Genomic DNA, 26,550 nt, shown 5'->3' on the forward strand with positions numbered 1-26,550 from the left:
TTATTGTTGATTCATTATTTACCATACTGAGGCACAAACGTCACGGCATTAAACATTCATCTCCGTGAAGACCTGAAGAATGTCACCATCAATCACCGTCAACCTTCACTGTCAGCCGGCTCTCTCTCTTTCCCACTTGCATCTCCCTCGCTCCCTCTTTCTCACCCTTTCCTATTCACTTGCTGTCTTTTCAGTCCATCTCCCCGTTTGACCTTTTGTCTGTCTCTTTATCTTCCCTTTGTCCTCTAACTCCTCCTCCTCACCTTTGTCTTCCTTTCTTCCGTCGCTCTTTCCCGCTTGTCTTCGTCCCAGATCAGAACTGGTCACTTTGGTTTTTTTGGTTCCATTTGTGTTTTGTCATTATTCATGGCAGTGCCATATTCTGATGCTTGTCGGACTAAAAACCATTTGTCAGTGTAATAAACAGTATCCCTTTGATCTCCAACATGCTTTCATTTAGTGCTTCCATTTGAGACTTCTCGGGCTCAATTCCCCATGAAGAATCCTCTTTGGTAGGCAGGTTAAAATTATGCATCAACTTTGCAGCAGCAGGAAGGCAAAATAATGAAATGGGCTGATGGAAAGCAGCTCAAAGGGGCCGCGCCGCGTAACACACAAGTTGTTGTTTGTGTCACAAACACAAAATTTTGCTCCCAGATTAGATCAAACAGTGTCGCCGAATTATTCCAGACCTGAAAGCGACGTTCATTTATGAAGGATCGTTAAAAGACAGATGCTTTGGTGTAGCAGGAGCCTGCAGACGGAGAACAGTTTGGACAGTCCAGCATCGTTTAAAGAATCGTGAAAATATCAGATTATGGCCCGTTATGTCCAAATTACTGACCAGATACAGTCATGTGCAAATGTGTTAAACTACTCCTTGTGTCTTTGTATTTTGTGTCTTTGTCACTTTGTTACTAGCAGCTTGTCCCAAAATTCAACTAAAGAATAAAGAAATCTCTTTAGTAGGCTCAATCAAAAATAACAAAGTTTGACAGACATAAAATGGATTTTTGCACCAACAAGGTGATTCCCAAACTGCTATTAGCTGAAAACTTGGCATATCTCAGCCTGGTGTGCAGTGTGTCCGTACAAATTTAAGAGAACTGGACCAAAGTGGAGGACAAAAGAAGACGCGGTGTGTCCGTGGCAACAGGTCTGATGGAGCGATGAATTCAAATTGGACATTTCTGGTTCAAGTCGTTGTCAGTATGTATGCAGGAGGTCAGGAGAGCGGTCCAACATTGAGTGCCAGTGCAGTGAAGGCATATCTTAACTGAGAAAACACACAGTGGAGCTTGAGTCATGGATGGGTCTCCCCAGAGCCCGGACTGAGATCCTGACAGAGAACATCCAAAGAAGGAAGCCTGGAGAACTGTTCCTAAACATCCTCAGAGAAATTAGAAGAAAGCCTGTTTAACGAGGAAGGTGTTCGTACCAAATATTGAATTTCAAGCATTGTACAGACTCCATTGTTGCCCTATAGACTATATTTCCATGTATGTTTGCATAACTTTCAATAAATTGCTGCAGTTGTTTCTTACAAGTGACATATAAAGAACCGAGTGCTGTATATTACTCCAGATGATTTCAGATTTTTAGCTTCCGGGCAGCCTCTAATATTGCATAACTAGTTTCATATGCAGCATGAAATTCCCAGCAGTAAACATACAGTGAGCTGTAACAGCAGAGGACAGGAGAGAGCATATCACTGCATCAAACTTTAAATTCATAGAATCAACCATTTAGCACCAGTGTTGTTGTTCTCTGCCGATAATAATGCTGCTTTAATGTTTTTAGCTGCTGACTGATGTTTGAGGCACTGAGTCAGAGGACGGGAATGTTTTCCAAAAAGTTCCCAAACTACTTTGTAATTGCTTTTCTTTTATTAACAAAAAGAAAAGAAATAAGGGGTATCAATGTTTGTTTTGTGCACTGATTGTAATAAGCTGGGAGAATAAATAGAAATCATCTTTCCTGCCTTAAGCTTAAGAAAAAATCCTCAGCGGTAGCATTAAGCGCTCCTTTCTCTCTGTGTTCTGATTTATCAGATGCCCCCTGCTCAGAGCTGCAGGGCATGTTGTCTGGTTTGCTTCCTGACTCGCAAATCACTGCGTCCTCCATGAGGGACATCCACGGCTCCATGGGGGCCGCCAGGCTGGTGGCCAGTCGATCAGGCTGGTTTCCCAACCCAACACAACCCATAGTTGGAGAAGAGTGGCTGCAGGTATGTCGCTGTAGCCTAACGTCATTCATCTGCTCTGTCTGTTGATTTTTTTAAACTGCATGTGAGGGGCGAGGGGTGAGCTGCCAATCACAAGGAAGCCACGACGTTGACCTGCTTTGTCATAAATATTTTACTCTTAATTGTAACATAGTATAGGAACGCACTTCAGTTTATAACGGAGAACACTTGAAACCAGAGACTGAGACCATAAACGTCAGAACATCAGAAAAGGTCGTCTGAAGTGATAAATCAAGCGGGAGGTGGGGTCAGTTTCCCAGGGACTTGTTTTTGCAACTAAAGGAGCCATAAAAAAAAGACACAGCATCCACATCTGTCTTTTATAATGTAATCTACGGTTTGGTCAATCAAATACTGCAGGCCGGGCTTTTTCACACCTGCACTGGCGATCACAACATCCACCGAACCCACAAAATTACTGTAAAATGACACACGTGACAACAGTGTGCAGGGTCTCTAAACACTGATGGAGTTTTCAGCCGTCGTTTAGATTGCATTTGTGAACTGACCTTGGTTGTGAACTGCTATTGAATAGAAAGAAGAACCCATTTCCAAAGCCTGAATCTTATTAAAAGTTCCCCAATGGAAAACCAACGTTTGATTGATTATATGCTCGGGAAAGTCACAGTTGCCACAATGGGCAGGGAATCTGGAAATTGATCGGTTCCATGGCGCAGAGGGTGAGCGAGCAATATTAACTTTGTTTAACTTTGTTTTGTGTGCTGCAGGTGGACCTCGGTGTGCCCAAGATGGTGCGTGGCATTATTACCCAAGGTGCACGAGGCCTGGAGGGCAGTGCGGAGAACAGAGCATTTGTCAGGAAGTACAAACTGGCTCACAGCTCGAATGGCAAAGACTGGACCTACATCACTGACAGCAAGACTGGGTTTGCTAAGGTAGAGGAGAACACACACACACAAACACTCTCCTTGTTTTTGACACAGACGGGGCCCCCTCTGTCCTCTGGTCCGCCGTCACTTCTCACTCATTTGTAGTTTATTTATAGCCGTCTCTCAGCCGAGCCTGTCCCGCCGTCTCCCTCTCTTTCTCCTCGTCTTTGTCTTTCTCATTCTTGTCATTTTGTGCAAAAAAGCGCTTTATTACAGCCTCGGCTCCGATAATAATTCAATTTAATCACCTCGCTCCTCATTCTTCGTGCTTCTGTGTCTTCCTCTCCCCGAGTCCTGCGCTCTCCCTCTCTTCGTCTCTCATCCTCTATTTGTCTCTCATGGGTGTTAATTAAAAATGTCTTTCCTGCATCACCACTCAGCACTGCTGGCGTCTGACGCACTGAGAGACGGGCACTTTAAACTTTGTTCTGCTTTCTGAGACTATGTCTTAAAACGCTTTAATAGTACTACTGAGTGCCTGGATTTTCTCCTGATGCTAAAATCCTGTTCTCTCTCATCTGCCTGTCTTTTTAAATGAGCATCCTGGGAAATTCATCTTACGGTTTTTAAAATTTCAGAAATGGGGAACACAGAGGATACAGTTCAATTAATGAAACCAATAGTACAACTTCCACGGCCCACGTTTTTTGAAAGGATCGCTGTAGTCCTGTCTGTATGAAGTTTGTAATAAATCTTGGGCTTCTTCTGCCTCAAAGACGATTTGGAAATCAAAGTAAACATCTTCTTTCTGTTGTTATTTTTGACACATGTCGCTCTGAGCAGGGAAACAATGCTAGTTAGTGTCTTATTTATCAAGACTTCCAGTTTTTTATTGGTTTCTCATCAGGCGGGATAGTGAAATACCAAAATTTGTTTTAGGAATTTTTTAAAATGGTCCAACAGATTTGGGCACCAGGCAAAAGTTTATCACTGACTGCCTTCAAAACGATGTCAAAGAATTTATCATCAAATGCTTGAATGAGCTAAACTCTCAGGTCTTTCTACACCAGTGAAACTGTTTCGTGCTCACCTTTCACATTCTTCCTCTCCTCAGATTTTTGAGGGCAACAGCCACTACGATACTCCAGAGGTGCGGAGGTTTGACGAGATAGTGACTCAGCACATCCGAGTTTTTCCAGAGAGATGGTCGCCCGCCGGGATCGGCATGAGGATGGAGGTTCTCGGCTGTGACCTGCCTGGTAGAAACTACACACAGATGAAATAAAGTTGCATGCGTAGATAAATGAACAATCCCACACAGTAGCAGGAATGAAAGTTGAATACATCTGCACATATACGATAAATTAAACGATCTATGAACATATTTCAAAAGCATACACATGCCCTTTAAATCAGAGGTTTTTGTCTTTGTCCTCGTTGTCTTTTTATGGCTTTGTGCTGTGATATGTAGGTTTTGCATGTGTAGACAGCATGTTCCACTCTACACGACACAGTTTTCCTGGTGCAGGATTTTTTTCACTACAATGCCAGATTCTCAGCTTTAATTCAAGGATTCAAACGTGTCATATGAAACCAAATGTTAAATTTTAAGTACTTTTTGGCACCTTTGTCCAGAACCTGTGGACTTTATGGTAAAGTGGCTTTGCTCCTTTCTCAGGCTCCTTGTTTGCCTGCTTTCAGCAGTTGTAATGAATGATCAGGTGATCAGCTTGACAATCACATAACATTTGACTTGTTTACCTGCAAAATTGTGTCAGTTGCTTTCACTGTATTTGGGGGTTATTATCCATCTGTACTGCCTTCCAGGCAACTTTGCTGTATTTGGTGGAATATGAGCAGGAAGTTTGTCCCTACACTTGAGTGGTTCTTTCTTCTTATGCATCATCAGTAAAGACTGGTGGCCCATCATTATGAAGGGTGCTTCCAGATGCGGTTTGTCTTGCTTTTGATACTGAACACTGGTTTGCACCTTGCGCTGAACCTTCTGCATTTCTTCTTCGAGCCCTCTGTGGATGATGCACTTGGATAATAACGCGCTGACCTCCAGGAGAGTACTGTTTACCCGGCAGTGTTTCTTTATCTATCCTGCGATCATTTGCTGAGCTTTACATGTAGCTGCAATGACTATCGAACTCTTTATGTTTCCCAGTTCAGCTCTTAAGCTCTTAAACTTAATAAAAACTGCACTGTGATCTTTGGTCCTTCCCCCTGTTTGGATGTGAAGAGCCTAAAATTCAAGCTGTGATTTTTAGAGCAACTAAGATAACAAACCTGTGTCTGTGTCCAAACAAACGTACATATATATGAATAACTGTAGTATTTGTGCTTGTGTCATGGATTCTCCAACATATCATTGGGGTTAAAGTTAATCATCTTGCTCTGCAGGAGGGTTTTCCACATGTCTGGACAGGGATTAACATGTCTAGGTCATGGGACTTTTACTAATAGTGGCCAGCTGTGTACTTTATTGTGTTCCCAGCCCATTATGTTAGTAGCATGTTGCTAGTGTGTCGTGAAGGATTAGGTGAACTTTGGTGTTTTCCTTTTCCTGTTGTGTTTTTTAATATTTTAGCAGAAGCCGTTGTTCATCAGGAGTGCTTTTTAGTGTGCAGTGTGTGTAAAGTGATGAATGTGGACCATTACTCTATATGCCACTTTACTGAGCTGTGTAACCACAATTTATTATAATATGCTAGTGTTGCATGGACCTTGTTAGCTGTGGCAAGCATTTTTTTCAGCTCGACAATAATTTAAGCATTAAAGCAATCCATTGTACAAACCTGACACTTTTTTCTTTTGCTTAAGTTGAGCAGTAATAATGAGCTGTATAAATTCTCCACTAAAAGAAGCAGAGACAATGGATCCAATGTTATTAAAGCTGGGATATTTGAATGCATGATAATATGATCATGTCCTATAGATAGCCAGTTATTACACAGTAACAGCAGTTAAATCGTGTTTTCATAACCAGACCTCTGTACCTGCTGCTGTTATGACCAAAGTCCTCTCCTTCCCCGTGCTCTCTGCTTCCAGCGTTTTCAGATTTTACTGCTTCAGTCAGGTTGTGACAGGTGAAGACGAGAACAGGAAATGACACGTACCTGTTCCCAGTGGACATGAAGGGGGTTGTTGGCTGCGACCGATGGCTCCAACTCTGTGTTTCTGAGCACGTGTGTGTCCATTTGGGTTTCCGACAGAGAGAGGGGGAACCCGAGGGGAACGTTATATCCCAGATGTGTCAGGCCTAACCAGGAGGCCGGCGATGATGGGAACAGAAGGGCAGCCTCTTCTGTTGTTAATACAGTTTCTAACAAGTACCGTGGACGAAGAATAATGCAGATTATACAGAAAAATCACAGCGTTTCACGAGGTGTTGAGTCCTGACATGACACCATCGATGTGCTGCGGCATGTGGTGATTTACATCTTTGCACTCGATATTTTCATACACGTCAAACTCTTCATGAAGCCTCTTGAAACTTTTAGTCTTTCCTTCCATGAAACAAGAACAGAGATGTCAGACTCATCGGACATCGTGGGCCGCATAAGTGTAAAGAAGTTTAACGACACAGTTAATCTCTGACATAATACAACAAAGTGCAAGTTCAACAGTACGTCTCAGTTTTTCTACATGATAAAGAAATGCGGCTGTAGGAAATGAAAGAAATCAGTCAGCACGACTGTTTCAGCTAAAGTTCTGGGAGCTCGTTACCCAGACAGTCCTGTGATTATAAAGCAGAAAGTGTGTAAAAAACAACAAAAAACAAGTGCATTTCTATAGTAGATGGTGAAAACTAGGATTTTTTCTGGCGTTTGATTGGTTATCTGTTAGTTAATTACCTTTGTGTAGTATGAAAGGCCGTGGGGGACTTTACTGACTCTTTATCAGCAGGAAAAGCTGTGACAATACAATTAAAAGTCCAAAATTTATGCCCTTGGTGAGCCGATTCTGGCTCCCGGGCCTTATGTTTGACACACCTATACTACATTAAATATGCAGTCAAAGCCATTAAACTCCATCTGCTTATATTTAACAGCTTTTCCAGTTAAACCTTTTGGTTCAAGCGTAACACAAATCTAACTACTCTCCCAGTTAACTAACTCATTAATGCCAGGACCTGCCGAGAGCTTTTTTTTTGGCCATAAGAAAAAAGTAAAATATGCATAAACTGAAGTAACGTCTGACACGAGCGCACTGGTTATCCTGCTCATAAACTACATGTGTGATAATCGTGCACTCGATATCTGCACCACCATCTCCATGACTGTGGTGCAGATGAACATCACTGCGGTTGTGCTTGCACTGATTGTCTGCTGGTCTGGCTTTCGATGTCTGCGCGCCAGATGTTTGCCTTCTGGTTGTAATCTGCGCATTAAACACGATAACAGTTCACTTCCACTTCACGTGTACAGCACAGCAACCATCCCAACTACAACACACAACCACACACTAAGATAATTGTACGTTAGTGGCTTAGAGCAAGTGAATATTGTTAAATTTCACTTTGTCCGCATCTTAAACGGTCTCCATCCTAACTGATGTGAGGATAACGATCCAAAAACGATCCAGTCATTCTGACCTGTTTCCTTCTTGCTCCTGTGTGTTTTTGTTCTACCCGTTGTGTTGAGTTGTAAAAGAAGATTAAATATTCAACGGCGCATCAGTTTCAGTCCACTGAACACAGCTGTTTACACATAAGTCAGAGACTCGCAGACATTCAGGCCCACGTTTGTCCTTCTCACCGAGCTGACGTGCACACAGTTACCCGTTTTAAAAAAGGATCCTTAATCTTCTTTTGTTTAGCGAAACAACACATCGACATCCTCAGACTCCCAAGCTTTGCATTGTTGTGACCTTTTCAGGAACATTTCCACGTCAGCAAACATAAACAGAGACAGCTCCACCTACAATTAGGATTCCGCCTTTTTTCCTCACACTTTAGCACAAATAGTCGAGTCGCATCCCGCCTGTCTCAGCGCCGCTCAGGAAATAGTGGGCATGCATTAATGAATTCATTAACAAATAAGCAGCATATCACCGTCATACGTTCTCCAACACAATCACAAACATTCACACTTATTCCAGGGAATCAATCCAAACAGCCAGTTTAATGTTCAGTTAACACTATTCTCTTTTTCTGGGGACTGAACTTGCATCTACACTGAGCCTGTTCATGCTCAGATCACAGTTTTTTTTATTGAGTGTATGAATGTTAGAACTGCAGAAATCAAGTTTGCTTCCTGGTAGAAACTTTTCAGCCTTCGTCCTTACTGAGATGCTCCACAAAAGTGCATACAGTGTACTGTGGTACTCACAATTACTATAAGACAAAGACAGTGTAACACGCTGTCAGTCATACACCTCGCATCCTCTAAACAGCAGCTTTAACAAATTTAAAAGGAAACTGCTTTTCCATTACTGCCCCTGCGTTGTTTTCATATTTTACAGTGAAGCACGCTGACCTGGCCACGGGGCTGTAAAACAATTTCCTCACATGAGAGAGACAATCTCAGCGCACAACTGCAATGAAGAAATCCAAAATTGCAGATCCGAGGCTCTTAGGGGGCACGCAATCATGTCGTTTACCATCTCATTATTGTGCCAAACCTTCGGTGCAAAAACAGAAACAAAAGCCAGAATATTATTGTGGGACTCGTTCTAATCATTCACGCTAGCTACGGAGGCAACGTGTAATTTAGGTCTCATAACCCCGACTATTGGATCTGAACTCTGAGCTCGCACGCTGCCAGTTTTGTTCATGTTTTAAATGAGTGAGCTATCAGAACATCTGCTACACTCTCATCTCTTTCACTCCACACCTAGCTGTTGGCAGGCAGGCACGTATGTACACACACACACACACACGCGCACACACACACACACACACCACCTGTTTGGCACAAAGATGTGAGTTTGGTTTTAGTTGTGTAAATACATGCTTAGTTTCTCATCACATTTGATAACTACATTGTTATGGGCGGGGTGCTTGAGGAAAATAATGGAGACAATGACAAACACAGACACAGAGTGAAAGCGGCTTTTGTCCGGAGCCTCAGAGTGCTTAATAACAGCTTTATTTTTATTCAGCTGCTGCTGCTGCTGCTGCTGCTCTCGGGATCACGGAAGTCTTAAAATACCGCCAACCAGATTGTGACACAAATTACGCTTCCTTATTATTATGTTCCAACAAAACGGCAATGATTAGCGCGATAGGAGCCTCACTCGTGGCTGATGAATGCTGCTTTTCACCACAGACTGTAAATGAAAGATAAGCATGGCTTGTAGCTCTGCAAGAAGTGCCACAAACATGCACTCTTTCTCATGGTCAGCAGGGGGCGACTCATAAGAAGTCAATGGGCTCAGATCTTGATGAGTGTCTGCACAGTGTTCATTTTGCAAATTATGATCCCCATTAGATTAAAAAAGGATGAAAGAGCAGCGTATGGCTGATTTGCTGTGACCATGAACTTCTGCAGTTTCTTGGCCTGATCGCCACCGCCTGCCTATCATGTCACCAAGACGACAACGGCATAAATTGCTCTGCTCGCGGCTTCACAGAATAATGTTACATTGGCCTCATGTATCTTTTATGTACGGTTTATGTCTTTTTATTAAAAATATGGACTCTAAAAGAGTGCTGTGTGAAATTCTGCAGGATGTGGGGAAGTACATCAAGCAGGGAGGGTTTGACAGACTGTCCAAAAAACAAAGAGGACATCGTCCTGAGTGAGAAATCCCGGTGCAAATGTGGATTGAATGTGATTCAGAATATTGTTGGCAAAGCGTACGGCATTAAATTTCCATGTAGGAAGCCTTAACTGTGGCTGTGACTTTATGACGAGTGTTGCAATATGCACAGGCGACTAATGGCCAAGAACTTTTCCTTTGTCAGTCACTGACACGCGGATGGAGTTGGACCGGGAAAACACACATGTCAGTCGTTACAGTGGCACCCTGGAGGGGAACGCTGCTGATCGTCCTTGTTAAAGACATTCTGGAGGTGTTTTCCAGCAAGTCATTCAGATTTAGCCAAGTCTGTGTGTGTGTGTGTGTGTGTGTGTGTGTGTGTGTGTGTGTGTGTGTGTGTGTGTGTGTGTGTGTGTGTGTGTCACGTCCAGCTTTCCTGATCGCATTCACATGTGGGCCATGGCCTGAGTCCAGACACTTTCATGTGATCTGCAGGATGTGTCCTCAGTTACACCCACTGTTCTCTCTCCCTGCTCCTCTTGCCTTTTCTCATTTCACTGAAGAAATGAAAGTGGTTATGAATGCAATGCCGCTTCCAGTAACAATAACTAGTATGCAGATTGGGTAATTTTATGTTTTAATAGTATTCAGATACTGGGAAAGAGCTGCACATGTCACTGTGATTTTTGTTTTTCTAACTGGGTTGTCCAAAGTCTTTTTTAATGGAAAAGCAGAAATGGAAAAAAGGTTTGTGAGAGGTTTTGTGCATGTTTGTGGCTTCTGCAGGTTTCACTGTGTCCTGCCAAGGCTCCTGCAACAAGCCCCTCACCACACCCACACAGACACACTCCATCCCCACCAGAGTCCCCACCAGTTCCCTTCTCTGTTTTTATACTTGTGACTTTCCTCTCTCATCTTTAAAAACTCAAACTTGTGTCGATCTAATCAGTGCACAACAGACGCAGGTAGTGCACAACTTCTACATAAGAACAGGGATGTAAAAATAAACAGCAATCAATTTTAAGATCCTGAAGGGATAGCTGTTCTAAATGTTTGCACCACACTATGTTCCAAAGTGTCTGATAACACAATGCACCAGGGTGAGCGACAAAAAATCAATTGTCCACCACGGCGGAGAAGCCGAATGCCCTGCAGCTGTGCTCCCGGTTCGGGGTTATGCTTTAGCAAAGACAGAAGGCCAAGTTTGCAGCTCACAGAGATGTTCTACTGTTAAGTGTTGAGCAATCTAAGCTATTTTAACCACACAACAGGGATTTGTTTACTTCAGGACAGCTCAGTTTATCTGTTCCTTCCCTTCCCCTCTCTGAGATATCACACATGGAAACACTTAGGACGCGCTCCAGGTTGGTTGCGGATGCCTGTGTGTATATGCAGGTAGGGCTCCGTGTGCAATGAAAGCTCGTGTTTTTCCAATATAAATATTTAAGTTTGGCTCAGCATGCCTTTCAGTGTTTCTCAAATATGACTTTCTCTTTTCCCCCTCTGTTTCCTCATCCTTCCATCCATCAAACCATGCAAAAACCCAACTGGAGGGCTACACAATACTGCCCTCGCTCTTACTCGCTATATTTAATGTTTAAAAATGATTTAATTTCTCTTTAGCTAAAAATCTCTGTGCTCAGTGACGAAAGACAACATGTTTCCCTTGTCCCAAACCGTACGTCCAGCCTATCATGTGCTGCACCTGCAGTTTAATCCGACCACGCCCGAGCCTTGGAAGGAGACAACAGCTTATTAATGCTTGGTGAGCAAGAAAGCTGTCCTTCTCTTCTCCATAGATCCTAATGGCCTACTTAGCTTAATGGTTTTTTCCACACTTAAATTCATTTTCTCTGTAGCTCACCATGTTTCACTGATGTAGTTACACATTCACTGCCAGCAGCTTCTTTTTATCATCTCAGTTGTTGTCGTACTTGTCTTGACACTTAAGGCTACAATTACAGTCGTATACCTTGTGGTGCTTTGTTGCACAATGGGCTAATGAGCAATTTACTGTCTGTAGTTTCCTGACATGAAGAGTGCTTTTGCTTCTCAGCTGCGCAGCTCATGGCTCTGCCTTTTAACCAGAAGTTTGATTGTTGGCAGCTTTTTAACCACAGTCATGTGCTCAGTTTTTGCAGAAACTCCCCTTTCCTGTCTACTAATGTAAAACCTTGTGGTCCACTGTAGCACTTATCATTAAAGAAATAATTTTAAAAAACTATATAATTGGTAGCTTTCTGTACAATGCGCTAATTAGCAATTTAGTCTGGAAATAATACGCTGCTGTAAAGACCTCATTCTCCAAACCACTCATTTACAGAAGAAGGAGTCATAATGAGTTTAAGCCACATACAGTACAAACCGAAGCCACAGCTCTGGGTTTAAGAACAGTTGTCTGATTTGACCTTCAGATGTTTTCCAACATCACCTGTGATGTGATGTCATGTTCCTTTAGACTCATTGCACAGCACTAGGATCAGATTTTCTACTTTTTTCTGCATCCAAGTATAACGCTCACTTATAGCAGCACACATTAATGTGACGTCTTTAATATTCAGTTTGAATGGAAACTGTAGCAAGTTTGTATAACTGTATATCTCATATTTCTGTAAAGTTATTTATTTCATATTCTGTATAGTTTTTCATATTTATATCCTGTTCATAGCCTGTACATAGCTTGTACTCACTACAGCCTGTACATACCTATAGTTATAGAATATTCACAACATACTTCATACCGTGCACATTATAACATACCACAATAGACCCATTTCTGTAATATACTTGCATATCTATATTATTGCTAATATATATTGTAATATATCTATATCACTAAAGCACTTCTGGATGGATGCAAACTGCTTTTCGTTGCCCTGTACCTGTGCATGTGCAATGACAATAAAGTTGAATTCTATTCTATTCTATTCTATTCTATAGCAGTAAATATGAGTTTATGCAGATGATACCTGACACACACACACTCGTTTTCGTATCTTAGTGAGGACATGTCATTGACATAATACCTTCCCTTACCCTAACCCTAGCCATCAAAAATGAATGCCTAATCCCAACCCTAACCTAATGGTAACCCTGACACTAAAACCACATTTTGAGCCTCAAAAATGTCTTCAAACTCGTTGGGACGGGCGTTTTGTCCCCATAAGTGACTGTTGGTCCCCACGAGGATAGTAGCACGGCAATTTTCTGTCCTCACAAATATGTCTAAACATGTACACACACACACACACACACACACACACACACACACACACACACACACACACACACACACACACACAGGTTAGCCAGTTTCGTCTGTAAGGAAGGCATGCCTTTCAGTCTTTCAGTCATTAAGTGGAGGAAATCCCCTCCATACTTACACACATGCACCATGTCACCAATAATTGAGTAGCAACTGCCTTCTCTGTCTCTTAGACGTACACACACACACACACACACACACACACTATGTCAGTAGTCATTATTTAGGCTGACAGAGGTAGATTTATACCCAGAGCACTTTCCATAATTGAACAGTTTTCGTCTCTGTGTTTCCGCTTTGCCTTGCTCAGTCAGCAGCTTTACAATGAGCCCTTGGGCCTGTGACACCTTCTGTTCTTCAGTTTAGAAAGTGTGCATCTGTGTGTGGAAGAGATCGAGTCGGAGGGTCTCTGCAGGTTTCTGTAAGTCAGCTCTGGATGACCCATCTGCAGAATATATACGTCAGGATTGGTTTTTCTCATGCACGTCTGTTTAAATCTTCCCACGAGTGACTGAACTCTGCCACCTTGTATTTGTCCTGTCATTTATTTCCATTCAGCGAGTTCCTGCAACAACATTTTTAAAAATATTATTAAAGTATCTTGTTTAAATTATTTCTGATCTTTACAGTTGATACAGAGAGGACCCTGGTGGATTGAAGAAGAGGATGAGGAGTAGAAGGAGTTAAGAAAAGGCGAGGAAAGGAGAGCCAAATTGAATTAGGCAGGTGGAGAGGAGATGGAGATAGAAATAGGAGGCTGTGGAGCTGTGTGTGGTCACTAATTAGGAAATTGGTGGTGCGAGGTGGAAAGGGTTACGTTCCCTTTTCTGTGTCTCCCTCTCATCTCCTATTCCTCCCTCTCTCCCCTCAACATGGGGGGCTAATTACAGTGGTAAAGGGCACCAAATTAAAACAGCTTAATGTCAGCAGCTGGGAGCTGCTTATCAAATGTTAATATCTAATTTTGAGCGCGTGTGTGTGTGTGTGTGTGTGTGTGTGTGTGTGTGTGTGTGTGTGTGTGTGAAAGAGCAATATGAGTGTTTGGGCTTACATAATAATCGTGCATACTTTGACTGTGAGCGGACTGTGTAAACAACTCAAAGTTACGCGCACACACACATTAGAGTGGATGAACCCCGACACTGCAGTGCACTCAAAGCTATTAGCAGAGGCTTGCAAAGGTTACCAGTTAACACTAAACAAGACACACACAGAGAGAAAGATCACCGTCTGAGTCATGGAAATATCTACAACAATTACACTCGAAGCAAATCTGCAGCAGTCTGAGATTCACTGAACTGGTGATTAGAATCTACATCAAATAACAGTGGACAGAGTTACAGCACAGAGAAAAGTGCTGAAAGGTGGAGGAGAGTAAGAAAGAGCAACAGGAAGAGACCCAATCTCAACAAAGAGACGAAGAAAGAGCTGCAAAGGGGCGAGGAGAAATCGAAATATACCTCAGGGAGAGACGACAGAAAGAGAGAGCGAGGGAAAGAGTTATGAAGACGAAAATTGCGGTTGTGGTAAAACAGAAACAAGACTGGGTACGATTTCACTTCTATGCAGGAGAGGCGAGGGAGAGAGAGAGAGGGAGCATGTGTGTTTATGTGTGTGTGTTTAGAGCTTTTTGTGGTGTCAATAGTGGTTTTGCAAAGCAGAGCCGAATCTGGTTCGATTTATTGTGACAAACGAGAGACAGCAGATGGAAAGAAGGAAAGAAATATGAAGGGAGGAAAGAAAGAAAAGCCATGAAACGAACAGAAGACGGAGAAAAAAGTAGCTTCTGAGAATAATTTGGTGAGAGGTTTGTGGTGTCTGGCTTGTGCCACGCAAGCCAATCTTCTGTTCCCTTACGTCAACACGCACACACACACTACTTTCACCAGTGTGTGTGTGTGTGTGTGTGTGTGTGTGAGGGAGAGAGATGGGAAAGCATTCATTGCCATTTAAGGAATCTTAACCAGCAGTAGAAAAACTGCTTATTAAGACCAGAAGGTTTCGGGGTTACACTGTCATACCCGAATGCTGACGTCTTTGCTCTGCAGGTCTGTGAGTGTGTGTGTGTGTGTTTGATCTATCATACACTCAATGCACGCTGCTGTGCTCCAAGGTCAGTGTGAGTGCAGCATCTATCATCATAGCATTGTGTGAGCGTGCATGCCAGCCTGCAGTGGATAAACAGAGCGGTGTGGCACAGTCCTGAGCTGAGTGCCAGCTCACTGCATCAGCTCGCTCTGTCCCTGCCTGGATCCCGACAAACGACAGGCCCCGAAAACGGCGAAGAGCATAAAAGCATCGTCAGTTAGCACTGTGTCCAAAGCCTGGCTTTGCTCAAACATCACAGCTGCACTGTTAAAATATTACTATTTTCCACTGTGCAGCGAAGCCGTCGCAGAACAAACTGTGAATATTTAACAAGCGAGCTCAGATTTAGTTTTTCCCAGCATCGTCTCTGCTTATTACACAGTTTGATTGTCTTAGAGAGAAAACAATAAAACAGATTATCTATTGTCTATTCTATTCTATTCTAACCTTTTTGTGTTTATTTATTTATTTATTTATTTATTTATTTTTTTTTTTTTTTTGCCACTATATATATTTATTTACATTGCCATTCTGTACATTTCAGACATATCAGGCAGGGATTTACATTAAAGGCATAGTTTCATCCAACAGTATTCATTTTATCACAAAAATATGGAATGGAAATTACTGTTTGCATTGTTTAACAAAGCTTTATATCCTAGAAACAAATACCCTGCGAAAATAAAAAATAAAAAACACAACCTGGCTGTTCAGTTCAGGAAACAAGTGCTGTACAACCCATATGTTTTAGAAAAACACATGCACTAAATACATGCTTTTTTTTTTTTTTCCCTTCCCTCCCTCCCTCTCCCTCCCCTTCCCCCTCCTTCCTCTCCCCCTCCTTTTGTATGTGTATATGTATATATATGTGTGTATGTGTATGTATATATATATATATGATTGTTTATATAATGGTAATTGTGTTTATTTTTTGTGTTGATAGAAACCACCACTGTACCTGACATTGTGACCCCCACCACACCCAGAGTGGAACAGACGACCTCTGTGATGAGATCTGGTAAACACACACACACACACACACACACACACACACACACACACACACACACACACACACACACACACACACACAGTTTGTGAAACAGTCACAACCTCTGATCTATTGGTTTGTGTTTCTGGACACAAATTTTCACCTTTTTCGCCTCCTCGACTTGAATTTCTCACCTCTTATTTTCTTAAAAGTGTGTTTTCATCTGTCTGGTGTCACATCCACTCATTTGTGCCATGCACACAAAGTTGATGTTTTTCACATATAAAGCATGACAAATCCACGTTGGAGGCGTTGGTGGTGTGACCGAGTTCACATCACATCAGGGTCGCAGGGTGGGTGGAGTCATAGGGTGAGATGTAGAGGCTCTGTTGCTGGGCTAATACAGAAACAGAGAGACGTTTATATTCACACGTATGGGCAGTTTAAAGTCGTCAGTTAATTTGTCACGCATCTCTTTGGACTGTGGGAGGAAGCTGAAGGACCTTCAGATAACCCAGGCAGGTACACGGAGAACACACAGAGCTCCACACAGACTCCAGTCGGCGTGAGGGGACCATGCTCACCGCAGTAGCGTACTGTTCCACTTATTATATTTTGTTTTTGTTGTTATTTTAAAAGACATTCATAATGTATCATTAAAAGCAAATTGAGAAGATGTATCCACACGAAACAGCTCGGTTTATAAAAAGACCACGCTGTGACTTAAAATGCAGCGGTCGCCACTTCTTTTCAGCTCTGTTTTCTTGGTTGCCGGGGTGACGTGTCCCCACTTTGTCTGGACAGACTATGTGCCGCGCACGCTAACTATAGTTCCTGCTGAAATACGTCAGTTTCAAAGTTCTGCTGACTGTCAGGAAAAAAGCCCGTCCCATTTCAAATCAACATATGCAAACCAACCGGTTATTTTTCATGACTATTTCACATTTTGTTGTAACACACACACACACTCAAGCTCTCTTCATTCAAGTGCATGCTATCTGCGCTCTCACATATGCAGATTTCTTGCATCCATGCATGCATTTATTTCTGCTCGTCTCTCATCCGCAAACACACACACTTGTGCACACTCGAGCTCTTAAGGTCAAACTCATGATGTCAGTGTGCACCGTGGGGCCTCTGGGCTTTGAAGTCTGTTAGATTCAATAGTCCCACAGGAAGCTCCGTTTGAGTGAAAATAAGCTCGCACAGCCAGAGGATCTTCATACAAACACAGGCTCACATATTGGGAATATGATTTCACAGCTATAGGTCACCGACTGCCTCACTGGAGTTTATGCAGAGCGTATTGTGATGTAGTTTAAGGAAGTGCCTTTGCTTTTTTGTTTCAGCACAACTGAAGGTAGCAGCTTATTGGGGTCTAATTACAGCATCATTTTAACATTTTCCTTCTCATTTGTGCTCATCTTCTTACTTTCATGTCACCCCTTGAGTTTTGTATCATTCACCCTTTGCTTCGCTGCTTTCTTTCTGTCCATTTTCTGTCTGTGTTTGGTTTCTGTTATCTCCGCAGTCTGCTGCAATTACTCTTTCTTTCAGTCTGGCTTTTATTCTCCTTTACTCTAATATTTGTATTCAGTATGATTTTCAAGATGTCATATTGCATTGAGCGCTATTGCAAAACATCTCAACACAATGCGAATGTCTCTCACGGCACTATCAAAATAAAGACCCTGCCATTATAGGACCGAGTCTCACACAAGAAAACTGAGAAAAAAAGAATTTGTTTAAATCCAACACAATACTAAAAGCACTCAGAAGAAGCTCTCGGGTGGTAATCAGCAGTATTTTAGCCCAAACAGACACTTTTAAACACCTTTATTTGTAATCTGTTTTTCTTTCTTGATTCACAGCCACCACTCCGTCCCTGTCGGCCGTGTGTGGCTTTGAGCAGAGCCTGTGCGGGTGGTCGGCTGATCCCCAGTCAGGTGTGAGCTGGACCCTGCACACAGCCAGCAGCAGCTCCACTGGGCATGGCGCTCATGGAACAAGGCAGGACCTGGCACTGGGATCAGAAAGTGAGTACACACGTACTTTGGAGACTGAAGGGGATAAAATGTGTGATTTTTAGAATAATTCAATTTGATGAACTGTGTTGCTTTAATTCTAACATGAGCCCGTCTCTTCAAGTTTCTCACCGCGATGTCCTCTCACAGTATTTCTTGACTGCTTGACAAATGATTTTGTCTTTTGCCACAAAAAAAAAATTCTGACATTTCCTCAGTGAGACAAAGCAGATTGCACATTATGTGAGAATAACCTTGCTAGCCCATTGAGCTACAAACAACCCATAATGCTTTCCTCTAAACTAAGAGGCTCAATCTGTAGAGGACATTTGGTTCTGCAGACACACAAATGTCTAAATCACAGAACAAATGCTCATTTTTAGACAGAATTTTGAATAAATCTTGAATCTGGTCGGGTTAACCTGAGCATTATGTTAGCTTAAATAGGCTACAAAGCACATCAATATTAAAGCTGCTTTAAGCCCCAGTCACACAGGTGTGGAGACTGGCTGGAGCCACCGGTTGATAAGGGAAAAACCGAGATTCCTCATCCAGTTGGAAAGTGATTGCAGGAAGTTGTTTTGGTTGGTACGAGATCGGCCGATCAGAGTGTGCATAGAAGATGCCAATTGGTCTGCAAATATTCGCCAACTACTCACTAGGCGCTACCAAAATCCAAATTCAAACCTAAAAAAATAAGATATACCCCATGTACACACATGCCCACACAGATCAATAAGTATATCAAGAGGTTCAAAGAAATAAAACAGTTTAAAAACCTAAAAGTGCTCCCTGTGAGTTTCCCTTTAAAAACATGCGAGGTTAGCATTGAGCTTACACGTCTTCCATGAAAGCTACAGGCAACCACAGCAGTCTCCCAGCAACCAAACAAGTTGCAGTCAGTTTTTTGGTGGAGCGCCCTCTTTACGACTAATTTCACCCAGAAACCACTCGCCAACTGATCGAGTCACACACCTTTAGGCCTGTGTGACTGAGGCCTCAGCCTACATACCCATGCTCCTCTGCAAGCCACTTTGCAACCCACCTGTGTGTTGTCACTGATGCCTTCTGTGTTCTGTACAGTTATTGTAATAATGTCATATATCTGTGATTACTTAACAATCTTCACGCAAAGAAATCTGATCTTGAGATTTTCAAAATAAAACTGCTTACAAGTAATTAATAGTTACAGCTCTGCTAGCTTTCTCAAACACACTGTAGAAATTCACCAAGCAGACCTTCCATCTTCTGAAATCTCCACAGAACCCATTAAAAGGATTTATGGGTGGGCCTCCTCCTCTAATTAAACACTCAAACTTTCTGAAAACTCCATGGGTCCAGCAGAAAAACATTACTTATTATCTGGGCATTTCTCATTTCACAATATTTCTGTTTTTTTAAAGACATAAAAGAAAGCATCGTCACGCTGAAATGTCTGACCTTCCTCAGCACAAAGACTTCTTGAGCTAATTAAGAGCAAAGCGGTCGTCCTGTGGTGGAATATGATGCATCCCAGTGCTGGGAGGAACCACTGACAGCAACCGTGATGCAAGGATTTCACTCTTATCTGTAAAAAGAGTGCACGACGTCTTAATTGGAGTTTTTAAAAAAAACGTTAGGTTTAACAGTTTCACTTTCCTTACCCTAGTTTCTTACTTTCTCATCCTGTTTGTCGGGTCTTTTCTGTTTTTTCTCGTTTTCAGATCTAATCCACGACAATTCTTCTTCGCTTATCTTTTTTATTTTGTGCTTGAAGCGTCTTTGAATGCTGTAATTATCTGACTTCAGGCTTCATGTTTCTTCTTTTTCTGACTTCTTTTCCTTTAATCTTTCCTTACAAATGTCTTTTTGTTCTCAATCCTTGTTATCTCGTGTTTTCTTCTTCAACATACAGCTGAATTATTCTTTTAATACAAGTCATTCATTTCCTTTTGCGGTTGATTCATACTGATATATCATATATTCTCACTGGCTTCACCTCTGTTTCCCTCAGTGGTACTTGCATTTTTCTGTCCATCTCTAACAGAGAGCAGGAGGACTGTTTTATCAATCACACACACACTTACTGTACCTGCACACCCAGAGCGGTCAGATAAGTCAGATGATGGCTTTGACAGAAGTGCTGCCTTAGCTCTTCAGCTCTCCCCGGGGCTCCACACACACTTACACCCACAACTCAAGGTGGAACTGTCTGTATATTAAACACCCAAGGCATAAGGGTGTGTTCCCCCCCCCACACACACATATATATATGACCTTGCCATCCACCAACGTTTTCTTTGTATCTGCTGAAACCATCCAGTTTATGGTTGAACGAGCAGCAGCTTTATAAACAGACAGGGCCGTGACATAAGGCAAAACTCTACAGCTCACTAGCATCTCGTGAATGTGCGCACGTAAATGTATGCACCCTTATGGGTGTGCGCCTGTGAGTGTATGTAATTGACTTAGCAGCGTCCCTGTCTCCATGTTTGACAGCAACATGACATTAAGTCTTGTTCTACAGCAACATTAGCGTGGCACCCTGTCTGGAAGCTGTCTCGATATGCAAATCAAATCCCCAGCCCTTGTCATTAAGAGCCCTTTTAGGTTTTTTAAGAGAGGAAAATCCAACCCGAACAGAGCTCATAAGTTATTCTTTTGATCTCAGATATGACACGACTGAAATTCTTCACCCTGGAGATTTTCGTCGAAAGAGAAGTTGTTGTTGGAGATGGAACAGTTATTGATAAGGAGGGCTGAAAGGAGACAAAAAGAGATAACTGACAGCGCTGTCTCGCTTTCGTTCTCTTCATAGCACTGCATCCAATCCTCTTGATGTTTAAATGTGATGGGAAAAATATTGATCACCTGTCTGTGTCACGTGAAACCTAATCACACACGTACAGGCCTATTGTACAAGTGTGAGGATGGCACATGAAGAAACACCACCACAAGAACTCGTGCACACAGGAGCACAAAGACTCACACACAGATATAAACAAAGATACCTAAAAGTGAACCAGCACTCTTGTAAACACACACACACACACACACACACACACACACACACACACACACACACACACACACACACACACACACACACACACACACACACTTCCCTCCCTCCCTCAGAGCCAATTCTACATCCCTGTCTATCCCTCCCATGGAGAGTTGTTAATTAATTCCCTCCCTTTGTACATTCGCCAAGATCAAACGCAGAACGACAGAAAAACACTGCAACTTTTCTCTAACTGTACTTAATGAGCAACGGTAATTTAGGTCCTTTTTTCCATTGCCTCCAAGTGAGGAGCTGAGTTACCTCAACCCAAATCCATTATTCATTATGATGAACGGCGAATGTTTTTCTTTCTGTCCTAGCTGAAGATGGATGGATGGATGAATGGGTGGATGGATGGATAGACGGATGGATGGATGGATGGATAGATGGATGGATGAAGGGATGGATGGATGAATGAATAGATAGACAGATGGACAGATGGATGGAGGGAGGGATGGATGGATGAATAGATGGATGGATGGATGGACGAATACACGGATGGATGGATGGATGGATGGATAAATAGATGGATGGATAGATATATTGATGATAGATAGATGCATAGATGGATAGACGGATGGATGGATGGATAGATGGATGGATGGATGGATGGATGGATGGATGAAGGGATGGATGGATGAATAGATAGACAGATGGATGGATGGATGGATGGATGAATGGATAGACAGATGGACAGATGGATGGATGGAGGGATGGATGGATGGATGGATGGATGGATGGATGGATGGATGGATGGAGGGATGGATGGATGAATAGATAGACGATGGATGGATGGATGGATGGATGGATGGATGGATGGATGAATGGATAGACAGATGGACAGATGGATGGATGGAGGGATGGATGGATGGATGGATGGATGGATGAATAGATAGACAGATGGACAGATGGATGGATGGAGGGATGGATGGATGGATGGATAGATAGACAGATGGACAGATGAATAGACAGATGGATGGATGGATGAATACATGGATGGATGGATAGATGAATGGATGGATGGATAGATATATTGATGATAGATAGATGGATGGATGAATAGATAGACGGATGGATGGATGAATAGATAGACGGATGGATGGATGGATAAATAGACGGATGGATGGATGAATAGATGGATGGATAGATATTATTTTAGTGTTTTTTACCCTTTTTTCTTCTCCATCTCTCCTCGAGAAGTGTCACACACAGTGTCGGGCTGTCGATAAAAAGGCTATTTGCAGCTCCACCGAAGCTTTTACTCTCCAGCCATAGTAGACAAACAGCCAAACACAGCAGCAAGCTAATGATTATGCTTGTGTTCAGAATGGGAGGAAAACACTATAGCGCAGCCTTTTTTCTCTCACTCTTTGTTATTTTCTTATTCTCTCTTCCCTTCAGCCTCTTTGCTTTCTCCTCATCTTTCTATCCCGTCTTTGGGTCGAGTGCAGAGAAAGAAGGTGAATTTGAAAAAGAAACCCTGAGTGAGTGAATGTGTGTAGAGGAAGCAGTCACACGCAGATACACACCGCACGTGCACAGGCATTGTGACGGCGTCGGTATGATGGCTGTGCTGACTAAGTGTAGCAAAAACATGGAGAGCAGCAGAATGAGGTGTCAGCATTCAGAATGATTAGGGCTGTTTAGTCTAGAGCTGTGTGCATGTGTGTGTGTTCATTTGTATCCATAGCCATTAGCAGCCATGATGAAATGGCAGTCTCATTTGCAGTTAAGCCCCATACCACAGAATGATGGCAGTAATGCCTTAAACTGTAAACAACCACATCCTGCTGCATTACTACACAGCACCGTCACAAATCATAAAATACATTAAACTGGGATCCAGTTAATGAATAAAATGCAAATAGCACGCAGAAAGCCATACGTGTGGTGTCATGTTTACTTCCTCGTGCAAAGAAGAGTAATGATGTGTCAGTTTAAAGGCTGCTAATTTATCTTTTATTACAACCCATTAGTGTGAAATGAATTACTGAGTTTACATCGGTATCATAACCAGCACAACTTTTTGGCCTCTTTCAGATTTTTCAGGGAACTACCTTCACCTCGATGCCGGAAGCCACACCCTGCGCAAGAAAGCCCGGCTGCTGAGCCCCGAAGTGGGGCCAGAGCAAGGCCCGCTCTGCCTCCAGTTCTACTACCAGCTCCAGGGAGAGGCACAGGGCAGCCTGAGGGTCCTGCTGAGGGACAGCGACCAGGGAGAGACCCTGTTATGGGCATTAAAAGGTGACCAGGGCAGTCACTGGAAAGAGGGGCGCACCATCCTGCCTCGAAGCCCCAGAGAATATCAGGTTGGTGACTGCTGAGTGTTAGCATGTTTGTGAATCCCTGAATTAAGGAGCTAACACATAAGCTGAGCTGTAATCACCCGTATGTCACCTTCTCTGGTGTAGGTGGTGTTTGAGGGGTTTTTTGAACACCCGACAAGAGGACACATCAGAATAGACAACATCCACATGAGCAGCAGCGCTGACCTGGAGCAGTGTGCACGTAAGTCCCATTCACCTGTTGGCACCTTCATTAAAATGCTGGTCAGTGTTTCCATCTGTCAGCTATCACTCTCTCCCTGCTTCACACCGGAACATTTATTCTGTGTTTTCGCCAGAGAGCGAGAGTGATGGGGGAGAAAAAATCATAATATTTCTCGTTTACACACACACACACACACACACACACACACACACACACACACACACACACATCAAAAAAGTGAAGCGCAAAAAAAGAAAGTAGGTCACAACTGCCCTTTGGGCATGGATCCTTCACTATCTTTTATTATATCTCCCACTATCTCCTTCAGTCTTTCCCTGTACCACCCCATCCTGCCGTTTCTTCATTTGCTCTCACTTTATCCATCTCCAGCATTATCTTCCATTCAGTCTCTGCAGTCGAGCACTGAAAATAACGTGCGTGCTTGTGCTTGATTACTGGAGAGACTCTCTACTGTGGAGCAGAGAGACAGTAGTTAACCAATGAGGCTGCTATCAGCGACTGCTGTCGGCTCACTTGTAACAATTTGCTTTGCAGAGAAAAAAGGGCAAATTTCCATGCACTCGACACGCTGGGTTAAGTTTGAAGTCCTTCATATTTCCTGATTTCACAAAAATGTATGTGAGCCTTGGTTCAGAAACAACTTTGTTTTTATTATAAAAAGCACAGATTTAAAGGCAGAAATGAGTTGTATTATGGGGATTTTTCAAGCTTGAGTTTAGGACCAGTCAGAATATATTTGCCTTTAGTACTGTAGTACATTAGTACACCTTTAAGTCAAAAGTTTCTGTGAGTCAAAGACGCTAGAGTCAAGTCACTTGGGCTTTCCATCATTTTATTTTCACACTACTGCTTCTTTATCTGTGCTGTAACTAGTTTTCCCTTCTTTTTCCGTTCTGTCACTCTTTCTCACTTCCATAAAAGATGTCACGTCCTCCAGCAAATAATAAACAGCAGTAAAATTCAGTCCGTCTTCCCACGACCCCTTAACTTACCTCCACCCTTCCTCTTCATTCCTCAATTTCCCTTCTCGTCACTCTGCCCCTCACCCTTTTCACCCTGTTTTCCGTCTGTCTTTTTCTTCTGCCGTTAAAATCCCAAAGGAAAGAAAGAGGATGAAAACGCTGTAGAAAAAAAACTTTTAAAAAAAGAGCAATCGGAGAAAGAGGGAGAATGATAAAGCAAAGAGAAGGTGAAAAATGACAGACATAACAAGAGCCACTTTCCCTCTTCCCTCCCTCTTGTCTGGCTCTCTTTATTTTCTTTCCATTTTGTAAAAATAACTGTCATCCTGAAGGATATATGGGCCTTTGGAGTCCTAAACTACCTCTGAACTCGACAAAGCTTTATTGAGTTACAAACGCCTTAACCAGGACTGCGGTGCAATTTTGCAACTCTATTAAAAAACATTTGTGTTGACAGTCATTAAAACTATCAGCACCGTATAAATGTAATCATATATAATATAAGCTGAGGACATCTATTGTTATTTTATTGTATTTCATATTGTGAAGGAAGCTTCCAACGCCAGGTTTAATGGGCGGCACATATCCTTTCACATTTACTCTTGCTCATCATCTAACTTACCTTCACTAACATTTGTTTTCCTTTCTTTTCCAGAGCCTTTGCATGCTTTACTTCCTGGCCTGAAAAGTAAGTTCTACTTCACGTGCATTTGTACTTCCTGTGCCAAAAGATGTCTGTGCTTCCTGCTTGTTGCTTAGCTCAGCTCGCAGCACTGCAAACCCTGTTAGTGCCTTATTACCATACAGGCTTCCACAGCACACACTGTTAACTAGGTAGGGGCTAAAGTTTGAGGTATTACTGTGCATCACTGCACACATGCAGTACTTCTTTTAGTAGCACATGTACAAAACCAGAGTGGAGTGGGCTTGTGAGGGGACAAGTTTGCACATGGAGGACGGATCCACTGCATTTTTCCAGCATGACTCCTTGCATGCTGGGCTGAAACACTCGATTTTCTAGTTTTTTTGTGTAAAAATAGATTTTTTGCCTTCACATAAACAAACATGCACATGAATACGTACTGCAACAGTAACACTTGACAATGTGCAGCTGTAACAGAGGGTGTTTGTAATGTGAGCAGTGCACTGAACCAAATGTGTTACAGTTTTTAATTCTTACTCAGGTTGTTTTCATGTTGTGTTTCATCACCATAAACGATTTATCAGATGATGTAGGGTTAAAGGTTAAATCACAGGGTCGGGGTTGAATCGCTTCTTCTGGTCTGTTTCTTTGGTGTCAGTGAAATTACAGAGCTATTTATCAGTCCATCCATATTTGTCTTTATAATCAGTCTTTCCCATCATATTTTCCTTTATCCTGATTCACTGTCAACAGCTAAGCGTCCTCTTTCCCTGCACATCCAGCTGCTCCTGGTCCACACTCATCTACGCCTCATTTTGTCTTTCCTTTTTCATTATGTCCTTCACTTTCTTCTCTCTGCCGTCCCCTCTCCTCTGGTCCCCGATCCCACTTACATGAAATGCAGAGCAGATCATACCCAACTTTGCTTTTTTCCCCTCTCATTCATCCAGAAATAGGCCAGTCTGAAAAAAGATAAAAAGTCTTAGAGTGATTGTGCTACTGGATCTCTTGTTTTCAAAGTCTGGGTTGGGACCTAAACCACGGGCTGTTTGTGCTTTTGTTTAGACGCCCACAAAATACACATACTGGTCTCTTTGAAGACTTGCATATAGAAACTGGACTTCAAATTCTACCAAGTGCTAAAAAAATTTGACCACTTGGAGTATATAAAGACTTTCTGGTGATTTGGTTCATGGAAGGCTGAGGCTTAACCCGGAGAACTCTGCTTTCATTTGGCTAG

General features: G+C 42.5%; 1 protein-coding gene across 5 annotated transcripts in view; it reads left to right on the forward strand.

Moving 5' to 3' along the window:
* The window catches only part of LOC116327826 (neuropilin-2-like), a 95,353-nt gene that overhangs the window by 56,797 nt on the left and 12,006 nt on the right, over positions 1-26,550 (forward strand). For 4 of the 5 annotated variants that reach the window (XM_039600086.1, XM_031749493.2, XM_039600085.1 and 1 more), the window contains 8 exons: positions 2,052-2,227; positions 2,974-3,141; positions 4,190-4,334; positions 16,080-16,154; positions 17,999-18,163; positions 23,235-23,503; positions 23,606-23,702; positions 25,323-25,355. In XM_039600086.1, the coding sequence (XP_039456020.1) occupies positions 2,052-2,227; positions 2,974-3,141; positions 4,190-4,334; positions 16,080-16,154; positions 17,999-18,163; positions 23,235-23,503; positions 23,606-23,702; positions 25,323-25,355 (1,128 nt within the window). The remainder of the gene's footprint in view (positions 1-2,051; positions 2,228-2,973; positions 3,142-4,189; positions 4,335-16,079; positions 16,155-17,998; positions 18,164-23,234; positions 23,504-23,605; positions 23,703-25,322; positions 25,356-26,550) is intronic. The other variant, XM_039600087.1, reaches the window with a different exon arrangement.

The sequence above is a fragment of the Oreochromis aureus genome, linkage group 16, assembly GCF_013358895.1.
Source record: "Oreochromis aureus strain Israel breed Guangdong linkage group 16, ZZ_aureus, whole genome shotgun sequence".
NCBI lineage: Eukaryota > Metazoa > Chordata > Actinopteri > Cichliformes > Cichlidae > Oreochromis > Oreochromis aureus.